The sequence below is a fragment of the Dendronephthya gigantea genome, unplaced genomic scaffold, assembly GCF_004324835.1.
Source record: "Dendronephthya gigantea isolate DGI-Jeju-01 unplaced genomic scaffold, DenGig_1.0 000010F, whole genome shotgun sequence".
In the NCBI taxonomy this organism is placed as follows: Eukaryota; Metazoa; Cnidaria; class Anthozoa; order Malacalcyonacea; family Nephtheidae; genus Dendronephthya; species Dendronephthya gigantea.
The window spans coordinates 3,451,907-3,472,580 of record NW_021163020.1 but is presented as its reverse complement, the minus strand read 5'-3'; the positions used below and the strand labels follow the sequence as shown (position 1 = coordinate 3,472,580).

General features: G+C 38.7%; 2 protein-coding genes and 1 long non-coding RNA gene across 7 annotated transcripts in view; 1 reads left to right on the top strand and 2 right to left on the bottom strand.

The window, feature by feature from the left end:
- Positions 1-482: 482 nt before the first annotated feature.
- LOC114518253 (tetraspanin-33-like) lies at positions 483-3,571 on the bottom strand. The gene has a single exon (XM_028538217.1). It carries the CDS (start codon positions 1,848-1,850, stop codon positions 972-974), a length of 879 nt encoding a protein of 292 aa, XP_028394018.1. The 5' UTR covers positions 1,851-3,571; the 3' UTR covers positions 483-971.
- A 571-nt stretch (positions 3,572-4,142) lies between these two features.
- Positions 4,143-15,220, bottom strand: LOC114518254 (transcription factor HES-4-B-like). 4 transcript variants are annotated; one of them, XM_028538220.1, is made up of 5 exons: positions 15,060-15,220; positions 12,816-12,958; positions 12,226-12,321; positions 7,159-7,246; positions 4,143-5,696 (listed from the first exon to the last, which is right to left on the bottom strand). In XM_028538220.1, the coding sequence occupies exons 3-5, from the start codon at positions 12,304-12,306 to the stop codon at positions 5,086-5,088; spliced, it is 780 nt and encodes a 259-aa protein (XP_028394021.1). In that variant the 5' UTR covers positions 12,307-12,321; positions 12,816-12,958; positions 15,060-15,220; the 3' UTR covers positions 4,143-5,085. The 4 variants fall into 4 exon arrangements, with proteins under 4 accessions (XP_028394021.1, XP_028394022.1, XP_028394019.1 ...); XM_028538221.1 differs by having other exon boundaries at positions 15,072-15,220; XM_028538218.1 differs by lacking the exon at positions 12,816-12,958.
- Positions 12,525-20,674, top strand: part of LOC114518257 — a 15,001-nt gene continuing 6,851 nt past the window's right edge. For both annotated transcript variants that reach the window (XR_003686464.1, XR_003686465.1), the window contains exons 1-2: positions 12,525-12,633; positions 16,259-16,455. This is a non-coding gene — a long non-coding RNA (uncharacterized LOC114518257). The remainder of the gene's footprint in view (positions 12,634-16,258; positions 16,456-20,674) is intronic.

Here is a 20,674-nt window from a genome sequence, read left to right as displayed (position 1 = left end):
TCAGTGAAATACTGTTTTTTTTCTATAACATGCCTTGGAATAAAACCTTGATCATTGACAGTCGGTGAATACGATGAATGATGTATTGTCTGTGATAATAAACGGCCTGTGATAATAAAAATTTATTAAAAAAAAAGCACTTAATTCACCAATGATCATCAACCATGGAGATTGACTGATTGAGAACCAAGTTTAACAACCAAACTTGCACTGTGTCACAACATGTTATTCAGTAGCTCAAGACTTCATGCAAGATGTTTAAGAGAAAAGCCTGAAATAAAAAATTACATAAAGACGTAGAATGAATGTTTTCAACGAGTTTCTACCAAGAATTGAACTCGGATTCTCGAAGTCAGAGTCCGAAGTGATCACCGTTACACCACAGACCCTAAACATCTATCAAACGTACTGACAAATGTCTGGCTGCATAGTATAATTATGTAGTTTGATACTCTCCACACAATAATTTTAGACATCCGGAATCCATAATCACATTTTAATCTAGATAATTTTATACTATACATACATATGAAAATACAAAATATATTATGAACTCTAGTTATACAAATGCATAATTTCATTTATATAGGCTAACATCTGCTGCTGATCCAGCATAAGCTTCCTAAACATAGGTTATTAAAAGCCTAAAAAACACTGACAAAATATATGGTAGTTTATAATATAGCCCTGCTATTGAATACATATTGCTCTATATAACATTCTCTATAGGGAACGTATAATACATGGGAATTTTTTAGTAAATTTGGAGGGCAACACTTTGATACCTATGTATTTCACATGGAATTGGAAAATAATGAAATATTCCATCTACATTTGCTACCACATACAAGTAAATACATGCTGTTAACCATAATCCTCAATACCCCCAATGTTCCTATGATGTCGTACAGTAACCCCATTGGTCAGTCACACAAATACCTGCGCTAACTATTTACATCATAATATCATCATTATCTGTCGCGGTACTTAATGATCTCATCAATATCCGAAATCATCCGGAACGCAAGCTTGACCGAGATCGCTTGCAACACCAGCAGGACCCCGCAAACAATCCCAGCGTACATGACATGATCCTTAAACCAAGTTTCCAACGCTTCCAGACAGCCAGTGGTGTAAATTTTCTTCTCGCGTCCCTCGATTTCACCTTTTTTTGTAAACACCCCGAATCCGCACATCCTATTTAGCTTATCCGTACTGCAGCAGGAATGAGGCACAGAACATGCGCTGCCGATGTCACTGGTACCCGATATGCTTTCGTTGTTGCATTTGAAGTAAGGGTTCGAGTTCCAATCCTTTGGTTCTGTGGAACCACAACACTTCAACTCAAATTGTATGTAGTCGATTAGGGACTGCAAATCCGGGTCGTCCTGATATTCGACGATCGCTTTTTGGAAAACGTTGTCGATTTTTCCTTTAATCGTGTTCTTCGCGAAGTAGGCGGCAAGGCCAATGGACAGTTGAAGCAGAATGATGAGTATCAGACATGCATAGAAGAACCTCAGGAGGCATTTGTTTTCTCGCAATGCCCCCAGAGCCCCGCAAAAGGACACGACGAATATCACAATACCCACGCTGAGCATGATGGCAGCCGGGTCAAGGAAAAGACCGTCGAACTGCCCGTGGAGTTTCCCCTTTTCTTGAAGGGCGATTATTCCGATAGCGCCGACGAAAACGCCACACAACAGAAAGAACATGTTTTTAAAAAACATCGTGTATTTGACGCAACGAGATGTGCGCAACTCGTGTCTGGGATGGGACGGTTCCTTGTGAGACCGTTCGGCGCCATTCTGAGCCGGAGCGACCTGAACGCGTCGAGTCGATGCAGGCATTTTTCGAATTTTATCAAAAGCTGGACAAGTTTTTCTTTACTGTTGGTGAAATGTCGCTTCAAATGTGAACAAGATATAAAACAATTTTGAACTATTCAATATGTTTATTGGGAGTTCAATATTGAATAGTTATAAACAGGAGGAACTAGCGATTCTTTCAGTATATTTGTATATAAATATCACCGGCAGTGTTTGTTTGAAAGTCCAACGATGAAAGATCTGCTCTGAGTACCCGGTCAATTTGTGTACTCTATATAAACGCGATGTATATTAGTAAAGACAGTTTATATGAAGATATATCCTTTATTTTTCCAGCAAATTTTTCTGCGTCATCTATCCTTTGATACAAATCCCTGTCTTTGTGCTGTATTAATGACTCCCGCAATGATCCGGCCACTACGTGTAGTTTGCGAATACGTCTGTAGAAACTGATGTCTGTAATTCCTTAGAATTTTCCAATTTCAAGTAGAAGAAATTCCCGTAGTTTAATATGTAACTATAACTCCACGATATACCTTCTTCTAGTATTGCTTGTCTAAAATTCCATTCGTTTTAATGGATTCCCACTTGAAGTTGCCTAACGACAGTAATTATGTGTGCTTTTTGTTTGGGTTTCTTTACTCTTACGAAAATATAACCGGTGGCTCGGTTTCAGCTCCGCATGTGTCTGTACAAGACACGCGATGTTCCCGGCGACGCGTTGTACAGACCTGTCCTGACTGTCCTGCAATGATATGGCGTACGATAATCGAATTTTTCTATCCCGAACTCTCACGAGATGCAATTCCACACTGTGGCCAATATCTGAACTTTAATCCGTGTTGAGGATTAACTTTGAGGGCGAGCCTACAATATTTGTGCGTGATTTGTACAATTGTTGTTTTAACGTTTTCCCCCTCGAGATGCTCTCACGCCTGTGTTTCCCTCCCGCGAAAGATCTTAGATACAACTTTGTGTTGTTGAAATACAAAACAAAGTTAATCGTATACCGAAGACGGTTATTTCAAGAGGACTACTTATCTTTATTCACGCCAAAAATGTCTTTCTCGTCTTTACATCGTCAATGCCTGTTCAAACCAGGGCATGGGTTTTGATCATCTTTCTACTTTCGCAGTTTAAAACGTAGCACAAAACAGGCAACTGTAAATAGCTTGTAAATTTCAATAATAATTTAGAAAACCCTTTTAATGATACCCGCAGTCGGCGTCGTCTTTGCGGTTTCCGAAAGTTGCAACACCGATTTCCAAACAACCAAAGTGAACTCTCTCTCGATGTCAGAAATACTTCAATTTGCTATATCATACCAATTATGTCTCAGAATTTGGCTCGATAAAACAGTCTAGTGAGCATATGTTTGTCTAAGAAATGAATGCGCGAAATGAGACAGCTGTTTCGACAATAGGAATATGATATTTGATTCCAGTTTACGTAATGTTTGAGTCAAATGTGCCAGCAATGTCTCTTAGCAACCTCGCATAATACGGCGCCCTCGTGTAACGACAGACAAAATACTGTTGTCCAGTGTACAGCAGGTCAGTGATAAGTTACGCTAGCCTCGTTCTGATGGGTCGTGAGCCAATCATTTATGCGTATTTCACTACTATTGGGAAGGAAAGACCGCAGGTTTCCTCGATTGCTGCTGCCATATTGTATCGTGAGACATCGTGAGTCAACATAAAAGTCCAATCTCGTACCTAGATCCCATGATCCCATGGCGAGGCCGAAACGTGGGCTCCGGGATACACGCTTGCCTCCAGATATTCGTGCTTGGAGGTAAGGTCCCGCAAATTTTGGCTTCACAAAAACAATGAGGAGGTATCGTTCCAGTTATTTACTAAAGTTCACTCGTTCAAATAAATAAACAACCATGAAGAAATGAAGAGAATGTTAATTGTCAATACACAACAAGTTCCGACTGCTTTTAATTCACAAGTTTTTCTTTACTTAAAAGCTATCTCGCGTCCTAACATATTGACTTTCTCTCGCTAGGTCGAATCCTATAACTTTAGCCCTCTCTGTAGATGCAAGAGGTGTATCACTCGTAAGAAATACCGTATAAACTATAGTATTCCAGGGGTGGATCCAGCACTAGTGCACTAATTTGCATGACACAAGAAAACTGCTAAAAAGTAACCGCTTTGTTTTGTAATGCAAACAAGACGCCTGTTCTGGCGTTAACTCTTGGGCGATAAGACTGAGACGTAGATAAATACGGTCACATACACATTTCAAATGCTAGTATATTTCGCGCCATTACAGACTTGCGACGACGAAAAATAAAAGAAATAAAAAAACAACAAAACAAAACCGGGGCGAATTTTCAAATAGTGCACTAGTGCTGGATCCACCCCTCGATCCAAACTCCCCAGCAACTCTTCAATCGAGTTATACGCCTCCTTGGGTAAGCAATCATCGGACTGAGGCCAATATATTTACACATTAAGACTAATATCTGCTTATAAAGCACTGTTCAATTTTTCTTCAATGAAAAAAAATAACTATTGTTACAATATACACTATTATATATAAATTTGAGAGTTGAAAATATATCCTATTTTTTTAGCTACTGCGATAATGAAACTAGCGTTTTTCTAGTCAAAAATGTGTGATCCTATACAAAAGCCTACTCTCAAGCCTGAAGGCTCGGTCCGCTCATCGCAAAATCAACTCGCAAGGTCGCTGCGAGTGTTTGCATCTAATTAGAATAAGGCTGTCAAGCACTGTGATTGAAGGAAATTGCACGCAGCGAGCTTGCGAATTGGTTTTTGCAATGGGTGTCTGAGAGCCTTAAACACCAAGTATTTTTGATAATTCATCTTCAATATGAAGTACATTGCATTAGGGAAATTTATGTATAAATATAATGCTGTGATATAAAGCTAATGCAATGAACATACCTTATCGGCTGTAATGCGTGGAAATGTGCGTTCAATACCAATAAAACAAGTTCCATTCGGATCATTCATGTGCATAGTTTTCAATGTTCGAAATATGGTTCCGAAATATAAGTTCTGATACGAAAGAGGCCCTAAATTTGTGGTGTCCTGTGTTCTTAACTTCCTACTCACTGACGCATTTACTGATAAGTTTATCGGTTATTTAAGTTAAATGTTTTTCGATTTCATTCAAATCTAGCGTTAATCTAATTATTCATAATATACTGCTTTGCCCTTTTTTTCGGCTCTGTGATGCTATTCTTTACTGCGCCCACGGTTTTTCAATTTTTTGGTCAGCGTTAACTCCATGGCCGCCAGACGCTTCCGTCAGCCGGTGCCGGGGCACGAGATCTAGTGTGAGTACTACTATTTGATTCATTGTTTGAAATATGCGCGTCTTTTCGGTGAAGTTCCTGGCCGTGTGTTATCGTAGACGTTGAAGAGCCTGGTTCTAGTTTGAAATGCTGACCCAGCATTCTTTGCTGCGTTGGTGAGCTGCATAAATTGGGATTGGGCATTAACACTGCTGCTAATTTTCCGTTCGTCAAACTACTAGGCATCAATAGCTGAGAGGGATTAAAATAGTATGGCACAGCTTCAGGAGGGGTAATTGCGAGTATTGTTGGATCGCCTAGGATTGCTGTGGATAACGATGTATCTTTTGGAACATGTGTTGACTTCTCGGGTGCTTGGTGGATAGGTGTCGGGTACCCTGAGGGGTAATGTTGTTTCATCAGAGCCTGGTTGTTGAGCGCGGCGTGGCAACTGTTGGATAAGTAGGTGAGGAGTCTGGAACGGACTTTTACTTCAATGTCTGGTGTGTCTATGAGGTATCGGCTTATTTCCATCGCGCTGTGGTTGAAGCCTGCTCTGTAGTGGGCCAAGGCAACTGGGTCGCTTGTCGTAGACGCTGTAATGAGATAAAATTCAAAAAAGATAGTTAATTTTCCGTCCAGTACAGGATAGCTCTATCAGTTAACGAAACTACTTTCCTCGAATATTCGAGGACCACGATATCTTATCAGTGATCTAAGGTCAGCATTAAACAATTCAAGAACACATGCACTAAGTACTAACGACCACTTCTACGCATTCAGGAAATATTTTTTATGGAAGTTTGGGATTCAGGTTCGAGGTTAAGGTCATCCATGTATGTCGTACTAGTTCGACTTAACTGCTTTATAGTCTATACCTACTTTTGATATTAAGTTTAGTAAGCTTCATAAGTTCTACGTCGTTCTACCTACAGCTAGGTGAGTAAGACATATATAAGTAATGGACATAAATAAAGCTATTATATTCCGGCTCGTCCTAGCTAATTTTTTCGTCTGTTCCGAACTGGCGAACTCTTTCATCTTTATAAAACTAATCAAATTTATCAACTGCATACATCAAGTTTTTATTTCCATAATTTCTGGACAGTTTCACAACTACGATGTAGTCGATAGCACTATATAGCAGACATACTCCATAACTCTTCTTCGCATGGCTAGTCTAATAAGTTTATTACCTCTTCTATATTGGTTAACTGTACGTCGGTTTTAAACTGTTCTACCTACAACTGTACTCCAACCATTTCGTTTCATCTTTGCCTTTGGCTAGTCCGTAAGGCATTACCAACAATGCATTTACAATTGACCAGCTAGTCTATGAAGCTGCATCAACCTGAATTGTTCCACCTGTGAATGTAGCTATTGATCCACTCTAAGAGTCTAACTCCACCATTATTTCTACTTTCATGAGTGCTGTACTAATCTTGGCCGCCTAACTTATTACGAAATGGCCGAATTGTTCATTGATATCGATGCAACTCAGGCTAAAACACTGACTTCCATATAGAATGCCTTAACTAGGACAATCATTTAAATGTTTGTGGTTAAGGTGCACTTTACAACGTCGCGGCTATATTTAGAGCGGAAGATGATGAATTGAACTTGACCTAGGTAGCAAATTTATGCTTGCACTGTAGAAGAGTTTATAGAACTATGAAATTTCAAGTATCCTTTAATTCCTTTTAGTCACATTCAAAGTTCTTTGTCATGGGAACAATCGGAAAGTGTGGATAACAATTCAGCACCAGTCGTGTTTTGTTTCGAAAGATCGAGACTAGAGTGCTTTTATGTTTGAAGCGCACGACCTGAAAAAATCACCCGAGTGTTTAATGCAAACTAACCTCCGAATAATATATCTAGCTGCAAATGAAAATATTTCACTCATATTTGTGCCCCCCCCCCCCCATTATATTTAACGCGTTTAAAAGTACGATAGGCCTTTTGAAGAAGTTGGAGAGACAGGGAGGGAGGGACACGTGTCTGTGAGTTGAGCACCTGAAAAAAACCACCGGAAAACTGCTGGTTAGAAACTTTCCTCACCTTTCTCCTGCTGACTGCGTATTGACTTTAAATACTGGACTGTCATTTCCAAGATATCCGCCTTCTCTAGCTTCGAGCAACACGTTGTCTACAAAAGACAAGATAATTAATGAAAAAGTGTTTTAGACAAAAAATCCACTCGAAAGCTTGAAATGAACTTCGGTTGACGTGCATCATTTAGCGGTGACTGCTCATTCAATGAGAAGGAATGAAAAGAACGATTCCCTGATTCTCTGTCAACGGATCTCAAATGATCTAAATGCCTGTTCATAAGATCCAATTTTGTTGGATCCAATTCACTTCTGACGTATGGGAAGTAGTGTATTATCGATAATGCAATACTGAATTGGCTTCAGTGTATTTGCTGCCCATATTCAATGTAAGTGAACAGACTATTAAACATATATTAGAAGTGAATTGGATCGTGTGAACAGACGATTAACACTGACGCATCCCTTCAACTTAAGCTTGTCCAAAAGAAATATCTTTTCTTTTACAAGGTCGTGATAAATATATGTTATTACTGTTATCTTTATGTATTCTTTATGTTACTTGTTTTGGTGAAATACAAATTCTTAAGCTTAATTCTTTCAACAAGTGGACCTGCACATACACATGCACTCATGTTTAATATCATGAACGTATTGCAATTTCGTTTCCAATCATCTGGTTTCAGTCGAAAAATTCTTCGCTCATACGAAAGCAACATCCCTAACGTTGCTCATGCATAATGTTGGATGCAGTCCAACCGACCAATCTCGCTGCACCAAACATCACCCAACATGGTCGTTGGAATGAAACTAACGAGGTCAAATAATGTTGGCCCAACATGCTGGCTTCGTTCGAACAGGACTTGAGAATTCTTTCAATCTGCATGATAAGCCTGTACCTGTTAACGGATTGCCCTTGCTTTTGGAAGGGGAAGATCTTACTGTGGAAGATTTTTGCACTAGCTTTGCAAAAGTGATGAAGCTACGAGTGTCTCAATAATAAGAATCACGCTTCCTTGCAAAGGAGCGTGCAGTTCCATGATCATCTCGCGAACATGCATGCAACTCGAGGTCGTCTAGACTTTCTGCTTTTTTTTGTGTGTCTGGTATGCGAACGAATTCTACCCGATAATATCAACAACGGAACTGAAATATGCAGGCAGTCGTCATCGACGTATTCTCCAACTTTTGGTATGAATTCAATATAACATTTATAGCTGCATACAGTGTGTGTGTTTTGAATTATGCCCATATATAAATAAAATTTTGTAACCACTTCATCGCCAATATATTTATATATCGGTGGTTTCACAGTTTCAGTGCACACCTGCAAGCTAGTATATATCTGTAATACATTTTGTGAAGTTATTAAATCCCTAAACAATTTCTAAATACCAATAAAGTTTAACACACCCCAGCGGGTTGTTTAATGAGCAAATTCCTTGATCGAAGTGAAGCAAGCAGAACTATCTATGCACCGGAAGGCTTCATGCAGCGGCCCTAAACTGTTCTTCAATGAGGTCCGATCCACTGAAATTTCCCGAATTCCATATACTTTTTGTCGCCACGCAGTCGAAATCGGATCGAACATGCATGCAGAGCCGGCCAGGTGCTACGGTATATACGGCTTCGTTTATCAGATGGTACTTGGTTTCCAAGGCTAGTCATCATAAAGGGGAGAAGATCAAGGACCCCACAGAACATTTATGTAATAATCGGCTTGTATATAATTGTTTGATTGCGTGCCTTCAGCACGTAATGTGCGTCTGTAATGCGTGCCTTCAGCCTCAGACAAAAAGATCTCGACTCACACACGCGACTGATATTTCGATAAGTTTTGACTTTTGTGGTAAACGCTTCAAGGGCAAGTATGCACATGCATAACGCACAATACATGATTATACCAACACCCTATAAAGTTATGTATATTCAATCAGGAAATAGTTTCTGCACTTTTGCCCGGCGTGAGATCTTTTTAATAAGCACTTTCTACTCAAAATATTAGATTGATATAGCGTATATGGTTAATTTATTGAAAGCTCTTTTAAACTGCCGAATATCCTCCGAAATGATTGACTTCACCTTCCCACCTCTCGAACACAAAAATGCACTTTTGAAGGTGCGATGAATCTTCAAAGGAATGGGTGTCGTCTGTTTTAGCCCAGGAATTCCCGATTCTGCGTGTGAAGTTATAGTTGTATAATGGTGCCCGTAATTCATATGGATTTAAACTTTTAGCAGGAAAATTAAAAAACTTTGGAACTAGTAACTGCCTGGTTTACTGGTTTTTCCTGAAAATGACTTGGATTTCTTCTTAAGTATAAACGAGCTATATAGAGATGACATTAATTTACCAAGAATCGGCGATCTTTTGGGAGGAAAGTTTCAACCTGTGTACATGCAGATGGAAGGAGGGATATCCGGCTCCTTCACTGCACAGGTAAACGACAAGAGTTCCCATGCAAAGACAAGATCGCGAAAAGATATATATCTGCTTCTATAGTGTCCCTGCATTGCGATCTTATATTGCATCCAGGGACCAGCCGTTTCGTTAGCTTTAAGCATGACTCAAAATAATTCTAACACACTGCTGATGTGCATGAGTTTATAATTATTAAATTTCAGTTTAAATGCGCTTGCTATATAATACTTACGTTGCTTTCAAAACAATAATACATAATTTTAGATAACATGCATGTAGCTATATGCATTATACCACTGACAATTTACGTAAAAGAAAGACAATCTATAAGATACGGCAATTGCATGTACCAATGTGGATATGGCGCGAAGTAATGAGAAATATTAAGGTGCTATCGTTGAGCAAAATTCAGCAAAATGGTTGTTCATGAAAAGTCGTGCTTTTCAAATTCAAGACGAGCTAACCACCACTCCACGTAAGTGGGTCATCCACTTTATACATATACATATGAAAAACAAATTTCAATAGTATAACAATACAATTCACTCTTAAAGCTAGACAATGAAATATCCAATATTATGTCGAAAATGCTCAATGCATATAATTTCGAGTTCTTATGAAAAGAGTGTTTTGAAATGTCACTGTCGACCCTTGCATGTAAAGGATTATTTAACAATGTACAGTTGTTGTTTGCATGGGTCAGTTGTACTGCCAAGTAGTTAACCTTCGGGTTGGATTGAGTTTTGACTGCCCAAAATGTAGTTAAGAGTTTTTTGAATATCTATATTTGCACGCATTAAAGTTTGTCTAATCAAATTTACTTCTGAAAGATTATTTTATGTTGTCTGTTGATTTGTTATGTGTGCAGGAAATTGTTATGTGTGCAGGAAGGGAACGTGCTACTGCTTTTGTTAATAAACAAGCTATATTCCATACTTCAGAAGTGCACTATAGATTTAGCTAAACTACATGGATCATGTGAGCGGACGTTAAAACAACTGGCCCCTGGAGAATTTGACTGGTGGACCAGTTTTTTAACCCAGGATTAGGTTAACCGGCTTTTGAACAATCGCGGCGCCATGAAGCGACTGCGTCTCTGCATGCGTTCTTAACATCTTAAAATACCTCTTTATGAAGCCTCGTTTGATACAAGTGATGAAGTTTCAGAGCGAATTTTCTCAATAAAGGGAACTATATAGACGCTTTTATCAGAAGTTTTCAAATGATAGACGGTGCAAAAAAGCGAATTCCTTCCATGCAAAAGAGTTTCCTTCAATTGCGAGCTTCGCATCCGGTCTCAGATTCCAAGGGCACAATTCAGGTTTTACTCTACGTCCAACCTCATTGTTGAAGTGTTAAATGCTAATAAGCGTGGCCATAGCCTGATTATGTTGGACATGAGATGACTTGCTTATATATAAACCCATCAGGATATAAAACTGGAAATCCTGTCCAAACATGCCGGAGATTTATTCTCAAGCGAAACGTAAATAGGAGCTCTATGAAGTTTGCTCTCTAATCCAAATTAATGAAAGGCATGCGAATAGCAAATACGCGCATATTGATATGTCAAATGTAGGCGGTATTTTATAGGCTATACCGTGGTTTTAAACTCAGTCTGAAAAATACACCTTACATGTGCTTTCCGTTAAATTCCAAAGCTGTTGTGGCTTTGTGCTATATAGAGGCCGAAAAGAACTCGTGGGGGATTAGGGTGCCAGAGGAGGGGAAGGGTGGGGGGTTTGTTTACCCCCCGTCAGATTTAACTTTGAACTGCATGCTTGCCGAAGAATTTGAAGATGAGGTATTGTCAGTTAGGCTGTTGTTTGGACGCCATGATAATTAATGATACTATTAGTAGTAATAAACTCCCATAATGATTGGCGTCGGCAGCCATATACATATAAATATGCATGCACCGCCAGCTTATCTTTGGTCCAAAAGATATTCACCCGTATATACTTTGGCAGACTGCATGGCACGGGTTTGAGAAACGATTTTAAAGCCAGGGAGCTTTGATTGACACAAAACACTGGTATACAAATTGAATTTTCGCGTCGGTGCAACTTTATGCGCACAAAGCATCATATATATATATATATATATATATATATATATATATATATATATATATATATATATATATATATATATATATATATATATATATATATATATATATATATATATATACTTACTATAACAGTTTGAATACTGGCTGCATGCTTTAAAATGAAACATATTGATGCTCTACTAACCATGCAATCTTTGTATTAACTATGAACGTATTAAATTATTTTAGTTACGTTTCTAGTATACTGCTAGAGCGGGTTGTTCGAAACGCGTTAATTCAGCTTAATTCCTGTGGATAAACATTACTCACGTATATAGTAGCTACATATTTTGAATGACTGAACTTAGTACTTCTTAAGCTGTTAGTGTTACTGAGCGTTAAATATGTACTTCCAATTGATTATTAAACTACATCGAAATATTTCAGCTCAGTTGTCTATGCATATTTAATAAATAAAGTAGATCATTTTGTTTTCCATTTTTGTGCTATATATATCCGTCGTTTCAGCTAAACGCTTTTCGCCTGTTTTCAAAGCCTGTTAAATAAATAACGTGCATGCATGCATGCGTATATATACGTACATCTTTTTTCCTTGATTCAAGAAGAAGATTCTTTAGTTCGTTCAAACTGTTGTTTATCCTTTCTCTCCTTCTTTTTTCCATGATGGGTTTCGAAGACTATCAAATAGATAGATATATAGAATCAACTCAATATATGTTCACTGCTCTATTGCATTTGTCATAACACTGATTTATATTATCTATAAGTACATGCACGCGTATATACTGATGGTTCTATATTTTTTTGACAGCCGCGAGAGTTGTAAAGTCCTACAAGATTCATCGTTCCTCCCGGCGTATGTCAGTTCAAAGCGGCATTTACCCGGCTTAGAAGCTAGACGTCCGCTTTACATTATTTATGCCGGATTCGCTTGTCAAGATATCGTCTTTCGCCGTTATTTCTGTAAGGAGCGCGTGTATATATGCAAGGTTAGTAACAAATGCTTTTAATAGCTCGACTTATATATGTTTATGTTAATTTGTACCTCCGACATTAAAGTCTTCAGTACCGCCTAAAAAAAATTCCATCCCTTCCCATGCATCCAAACGCGTGTCCTAAGTTTTTAGGAGGTCAGCCACGTATGTATATAAATGCCACGTATGTATAATACCTTTATAGATCCGAAAAGCTTTAATCGAAGCGAAAACAAAATGTATAATACTCGGAACACGTATCTTGTTGCATAGAAACCTCTCTTTTGCTGCTTACATGCCGGATACGTCTTGGTAAATTTTCAATTCATCCCAACCAGGCCTGCATGAAGAAAGTCGTAACTACATTTTGCATAAACATATATCCGTTTGCCAATTTTGTTATGCACTATCTATAGTTTAAAGTCAACTAGCTACCTTTCTTAAATACAACCAGCCCCTGACCCATAACTCCGCGCACGCCAAGTCGCCAGATCTGCAAGTTTCATGCACACATGCAGTACTTATAGCTTGTGTAGTCCGTATAAATTACTAGCTTTAAAACCGCTCTGGATCCTCCACGCCTAACGTACCTTTAATTACAAAAGGCATTCGTTTTTGGAGAGTGATTTCACAGTGCGAATATCATTCATACAGTTCTAATTCGGTAATCGAATGACAGTTTTTTTTTCTCACGAAAGACCGATGACTCATTATATATACCGCAGTGGCAAAGCAAAAAATATCAGTTTCGGCAATCGGGGGACTCAGATAATTCAATGTTCGCCAAATCGTCTTGGGTATATATTTGAAAATCAAGATCAGATCTTTACGAATTTGCCTGCAATGCATGCATGGATGCCTTGCCTGAAGAAAAGTTTACATAAAAAAACTATTAAAAATAACCAACAAGGTCAGGACAATTTTTGTCTGCAAGTATACAAAACATGTACCAAATTTCAATGATTTGCTGTCACCCTGTCCCTGCATGTGGGCTTTGCATGCGACGAAAAAATCTATGTATGTATGCATGCCTGCCTTTGGTTTTGCTATTTTCCTTCGCGCTCCAGACTTGAAACTATTGTATATATAATCTTAAAATACTATAATATTAAAAGCAAGAACCAACTAAATCGATTGCATGCATCGTTGACATAAAACAGGCTAATCATAGACAGACATCTTCTCGCAGGAGAAGCACCTCAGTCAAATCACTGCTGAAACGACTGAATGTTCAGCGCTGAACGCGATCGCAGATTTGAAATTAGTTTTCGCATTCAAATTTTTGGTTTTGATTTAGTAATTTTAATAATGATAGACGCGAGCAGAGTCACTAAGCTTGACGCAAAGTCCGGTAAATCATTAGGCATTCATTATATACAGATTTCTTGTTTTAAATAGACAAAAAATGCACTTTCAACATTTAAATTTATTGTAATTCTAACCCTACAGCTGACCTTGTATCGTATGCAAAAAGATTACATTTTGCTGTACTTATCAATCACATTTTATTTGCCTGTTTTCAGGAACTGCACGTATATTTTCCCCGCTACAAAGTAAGCGCTATTTCGACATCAGACGCCGTAGCCTTTACGGCAAAGCAAAACGCATCTAAACTGACTGACCCGGCAGGCGAAGTGGTTGTGAAACTGATTGTATATGCGAATGTATAATCCTTGGTAAATTGGACAGCGAGGTCGCCGTTTTCCGAACACGATAAACGAATTGGGTACATGTACCTGAAGTGACATTGTTTCAGCTGCTGTAACAGAAATATGCATTGCGTATAATTGTAAGACGTAATGAACGAATATACATAAGCTATCTTCAAGTTTACCTCTCAAAATTCATATAATTCTATACCCTATAGAGATGTAAATTTGGCTTTGAAGCAATCTTTCATTTTCTCTGCAGGTCGACACATAAATTTGCTACACTTTTGCCTTAAATATGTCACAAAGATATCGCTGAATTCTGCATATACAGCGTTGTTTTAGCGGCCGAAAGTGGCCCTTTTGTGCCCAAATTTCCGCTTGCAAAGTCGCGGATACCGCCGCGTACCAAATGATTTTGTGAAACCGTGTTATTCTGAGATATAAACTTCGTGACATTAATTCCGCTTGAAGTACGTACGGGTTAAAGCAATGGACTATGGACCAGTTACGTCTGCTCGGCAGTTTTCGACAAACGTCAAAAACTGAATATTATAGTTCATGGCCGGACGAGTGTATATAGATTTCGCCCCTGATTGTATAGCTTTCACCTACACTCTTGTTTGCTTTATAAACATGTACACAAATGAATGCAGACTACAATCTAAATATATATACATTCAGCAAATGGTTCATTAACTCGATAACAGGAAAACAGTATGCCCTTTAAACCAAAAGGGCTTTCATTTTCGTATACGGTCTCTTCCCATAACTTCACCGTGAGACACTAACCTTGTAGCCTACCTTGCGTCTCTCGGCCATTTTTGTCTTCTGTCGTTCTTGTTTGCCTTCCCCGAAGCCCATTCCAAAATGCAAGCCTCGCAATGACTCCAAGTATTTTAAACACGAAAATGAGCCGTCTTTGTTACATACCAGCTAGAACTATTGGCATTTGGTCACGGGAATGCCCATTCAAAAGCCCTGTCTGTGAGACCGTGGGAAAACGCGCGCAAAAGCGCGAAACTGGGGACGAGGACACGCACCGCTGACGTCGTGGCACGCGCCCACGTACGACAGGCGTCTTGTCTTCGCGTGCCGCGTAAGGACAAGCTACCTCGGTTGTTTGTAAGCTGTTCTTTGTAGTCGATTAACTTGTGAGGGATTTGCAGTATGCATGCAGATGTTTGATCATTTAATCTCGTGTTTGTTCATGGATATCATGCATGCATGCATATCTCATAATCTCAAGTTTAGCTAGTCTGTCAAATAATTATTACTTCATGACGTTTCTCGTCATTTTTTTACTAGGACTTATAAATTTTTAAATCAAGTCGAGTTTAGTTCGGGCAATTTCGATCTTTTGTACCGAATTCTGATATCCATCAAACTAAGAGCAGTTGTCGACTGAATTGAAAAACGAACATGCACTGAAATTAATTCTACCGTATTTAGAACTGTGTTTACGACGTTTTGCGCAAGACAAGGTTGCCTTTAGCAGCTCACAGGCCCCACATTTACAAACAGACACGACTACCTCTACAAAATCAACCCTTCTCCATTTTAGCTCCATTTACACTACAATTTTTCGCAGGGTACGCGGAAATTGGTACGGATGGAACTCTTGAATTGATTGCCCAATTTGTAGAATGCATATTTATCCCTTTATATGCACTATGCTCCTTTTAGGTTTGGTTCGAATAAAACTGAGATTGATGAAATTTGAACTACGTATAAATTGATGATTTCGTCCGCACCAATTTCATCCATTCCAAACCTAAAATCCTGCGTAGTGTATGAATGAGGTTTTATTTCGTAAAACATCACGAAAATTATTTTAAACTCGACATATACTAATACACGCACGTATGGCAACAAGTCAAGCATAATTTCGCACTTTGCAACTATAGATAACCAGCAAACTGTGCAAAATACCGCTTTATAGCTGGTCACGTATCTTTCCTTTTTTTCACGCGCGACCGTTCTAATTTTAGGTCCAAATGAAAGGAAAATTTCACGAAGACTCGTGCCATGCATCGCTGACCATGAGCATTGGATTCAGTGAAAGTGCCATCAAGTTCAACTCGAGAGATTGAAAGTAAATAACAGGACCGCATTCTACCTCTGTACATGTGTTATCCTACTTGTATCAGTAAACCAGCAGCATTGGGTATAAGACAATTCATACAAAGTAAGTTGGATTCTGAGCATCAAGCATGCATGCATGCATCGATTAGTCCGGAGGTACGGTCCTGTACGACATCAGGCCTGTAATTTTGAAGTAGCCAAATTCAAGGAAAGCTTCGTTGTTTTTGCATGTGGTCTTATGCAAGCTTAACTCAGCGTGCAGCTCTGTTTGAATGTGCTAATGTCGCCGTTTTTGTCTGAGTTGGTTTATAAGCAATGTATTTTTAATCCGCGTCCAAGGGTGCGTCTGCGCGTGCATTAACTTCTAGGAATCACTTCGGTTATCAATCTATTTGTCTCCATGTTAACCGAACGTTTTTAACGTTTCCACTATGACTAGAATTTGAAACTGTACATGCTTTCAATGGGTGGATGCGTGCCGAGAGAAAGAGAGAGTGGGGGTTGCGTGTCGCAGGCAGGGCGGAGGGGGAGATTGGTTGTTTTGGTGGAGTGGTTCCAATTGATACGGACTTTCGTGCATTCACACGTGTGTAAATATCTTCTACGCAGCATTAAGGTTTATTTTTGCATCAAATCTGATGCAATCCGTGCTCATTAACAAGCGTGTAGTACATCATACGCGCACGAAAGCAATTGCTCTTGAAATTTATTATCCCCGTTTGCAACTTAATTGAGAATTGGCGTATCAAATTAAATTTAATGGATATTGGTTTGTCTCGCAGTAAGCATCAAGACCATTTCTTTGCAACAAAATTGGCCTTATAAGGCAATCGGATAAAACGATTCAACGAAGCGAACCAATTGGTTGGTGTTCTGCCAACGAGTTCCAACTAATAATTTAGTGGATAATAAACTAGTAATCGTGCATTACCAGCAGACATTTAAAAAAAAACATATAGGTAAAAAATACAACGTCGTGTTAACCCAAGATTCGAGCTTTATAACACAGGACAGGTTTACGATGATGCTGTGATTCCTATATGAAGTTCAAAAACATTATCATTCTGGTTTGACAATAACTATGAAATAGAGCTAAAATCAGCGAAATCATGTTGTCCTGTTTTGCAATTGATGCTTGTATATTTCGTGTTTTCAAGATATGGTATTGCTCCTGAAGAACATGCATGTTTCCAGTCCACTTGTATCTCGAACTGATCCAAACCTACGCGTAATATTATCGTGACTTGCAGCCGTGCGAGCAGTTTGAAGTGTTTTCAAATTTTCGACAGCCCCTTTACTGAGTACTTTTCTTATTGAACTTCGGGGCATGCTTCTTGCACACACAACATAAAAGTCTCTTTGTATGATGTTTGCTGGTGTTTAACTGCTTCTCAACAAGAGCTGCTTTTAGGGACGTGTCGCCATATTTCAACGGTCGAATACTCGAGCTACTGGCCATTAGAAAACTAACGGAAAAAACCGAGTGGCTGTCGGGTTTTTGCATGTTAAACCAACTGAAATCTCTTAGTTTGTGATGTGAGGCGTATATTCTAGTGAAATGCACTTGCACTGATCGGTTATTACGTAACAGATCGGATATATTGAATCGATCACTCGAATGTAAAATCATATCAGCGTATAATGAAAGTTAGTGAAATTCAGTGTACCATGCATGTACTGCATGTTTGTCGGCGCGTCTGATTTGATACTCTAAGTACTTCATGCATTGTCGTTCGGGGAAGTAATTATCGTATGAAAGATTGTAAATTGTACTTTCGTATGAAAGATTGCAAACGACTTTCCGGCCACATTTAGCTATATAGACTTATTGTCTCAATTGAGTCAATACAGTTTTTTTTATAATCAGGACTATATGTATAATTATGAAAAGGTCTGCTAGTAAAACCCATCTATAATTGGATATAATTTCTCCCGTTTTGTAATGGTTGGAAACAGAAGATATGAATGTTGAATTTGCCATTTTTATATTTTGCCAATTCCGAAGGATGTTCTGTAATTAATGACCATGTTTTGCTTAACATGTACAATATATGCGTCCATTCGTTTTAAACTGCTTCATATTCAGTATTCTAGCAAGGCCTAACACATTAAAAGAAGCTAACTTCTGGCTATTCGTTGCAAATTTACACTTATTCGAAGTTGTCTAATTGTAACATACTACTGTATAGTTTTGCAAATTTACACTCGTTCTGAGTTGTCTAATTGTAACGTTAATGTATAGTTTGCAAGTCTTGTTCTCAAAATATCTTGCATTTAACCGTTTGAGTGAGTTGGCCAAACATAAGTGGAACATAACCTGAACATTTTCCAAAATGATATTAATTAACTTATAACTTCAAGTCTCTGCGAACACAATACACTACATCCTATCCAATTTGTGTCATTTTCGGCATGTTATTGATTGCGAAATTTAAAGGGACATATTTTGAATACAAAAATTCCTGGCAATAATGAGAGACTATTTTTACTGCAGGTTTGCACAATGAAGAATTCCTTGTCATTCGTTTTTAAATGGATTAAATGGCATAGAAAGCGATCGTTTGTTTAATGAACCATCGTAATAAGCAAGACCTCATGCGTGCGACATTGTTACAGTTTTAGAACGAGTTAGAACCCGTCTCGAGTCAAAGTGTGTTTAAAGGAGCCTGCCGAGTAAACGTTGTAATTAAAAACACAAAGAAAGTGCTACCGTGCTAAACCTCTGGAATGTGCTGATTATAGAGGGATTTTTATAGTGTTTTCTTACTGAAGATTCATATCTAACGAATTTACCGAGTAGTTTTGATAATCGGCTCGAGTGTTGAGACCCAATTATGGAGTTTAGTATCTCAGCTGTGAAGAAGCAATTACTTCATTTACTTGAATAAGCAAAATTGGACTGAATATATTGTTTTCCAGTTATAGAGATGAACGTCAGACGCTCCTAGAGAGAGCGCTGAATGATATTACCCCAATCAAATTTTAGTATTAAAGAATTTGCGCTCATATTCCATGCGCTGGTCATATAGGTTGTCATATCAGAGCCTGAATCGAATGTAACGATGCTTTAAATATTTCAATGACAACAGTGATCATAGTGGGCAGCACAACATTCCTTCTTCGTGTTTATATTTATATTTATATTGCAACAAGTCGATTAATTTAAGGAGCGAGAATTCGTCGGCCGCAGATCTTGATATACTCCGGACACCTTCCTGAACACTCCAGTCGTATATATAGAGCTCACTGCCAGCGGGCACTGCCAGGCAACAGTTTCGGTATTAAGCCAAGTTTGCGTGGTTGTTACTGCAATTAAGCTCTTCGCCAACTTTAGACAATGCCCTTGAGACAAGCCGAGGCATGCCTCATAATTGTATGTGTTTACGATTATCCAACTGGGTTGATATTGAAAAATTTCAATGCTCGTGGCAACGAGGAATGAGTGGTATTACATATTTACTTCTGCCCACACGTACGCAATTTTTAAACACGCGTATCAGTAATTTCAAACAACAATGTAAACTTGTCGTGGTCGGTAGGAAAACGCGGACTGCGGAATCGTTTGCGGCGGAAAGCGCTATAGCGGACGTTCGGTTCGAAGAAATCTTGGCACCATCTTGATAGTAGACACAGATACAATTTTCCGCTATTCTTTCAAATCCGTCCACATTCACGAGCAAGCCAAAACGTGTTTCATAATTGCACACACGAAATTTGTACCCTAAACCTTTCCTGCTGAGCTATTCTTACGTAGAATTCTATAGATGAAAGGGCGAGGAATTTGCGTTTGAGGGCACGCTTTGTGCGTATTTCAAGCACACGCTGGAACACGTATCTTCGGGGAAAATCTCGACTCCCACTCAGTCCCCCGGGATAAGGGGAAAAGTATGCATTCTCTACACTGATCTATATGTATTATCCTGATGTATGATATACGGTGTTACGTATATGGAGTGGGGAAAGTAATTGTTAGGTTTAACACCCGGATTGCTGCAATTTCCCTTATGAAGTACGTACGTTGCTGGATCTGCATTTTGCAATTCGTAGCGTCAACTTAGCTTTAAAGTCTAGTGATAGTATTACAATAAACGCACTTTTGTGTGCTTTTGTGAGTATCACTTGTTTATCGGATTGTGTTTTACTTTATATTTTTTGGAAGTGTCTGCTGGTAAAGTCGTAAAGGATTATGGACTGCGCTGCTACACGCGGAGCGCCTGGGTACGAATTATTGACATATTGACTTCGGTCTTTCTTAGCTTTTTTACAACAGGATTAAGACGGAGTTTCGATCTGCGCACGCGCAAATTATACGTTTTGGTTGT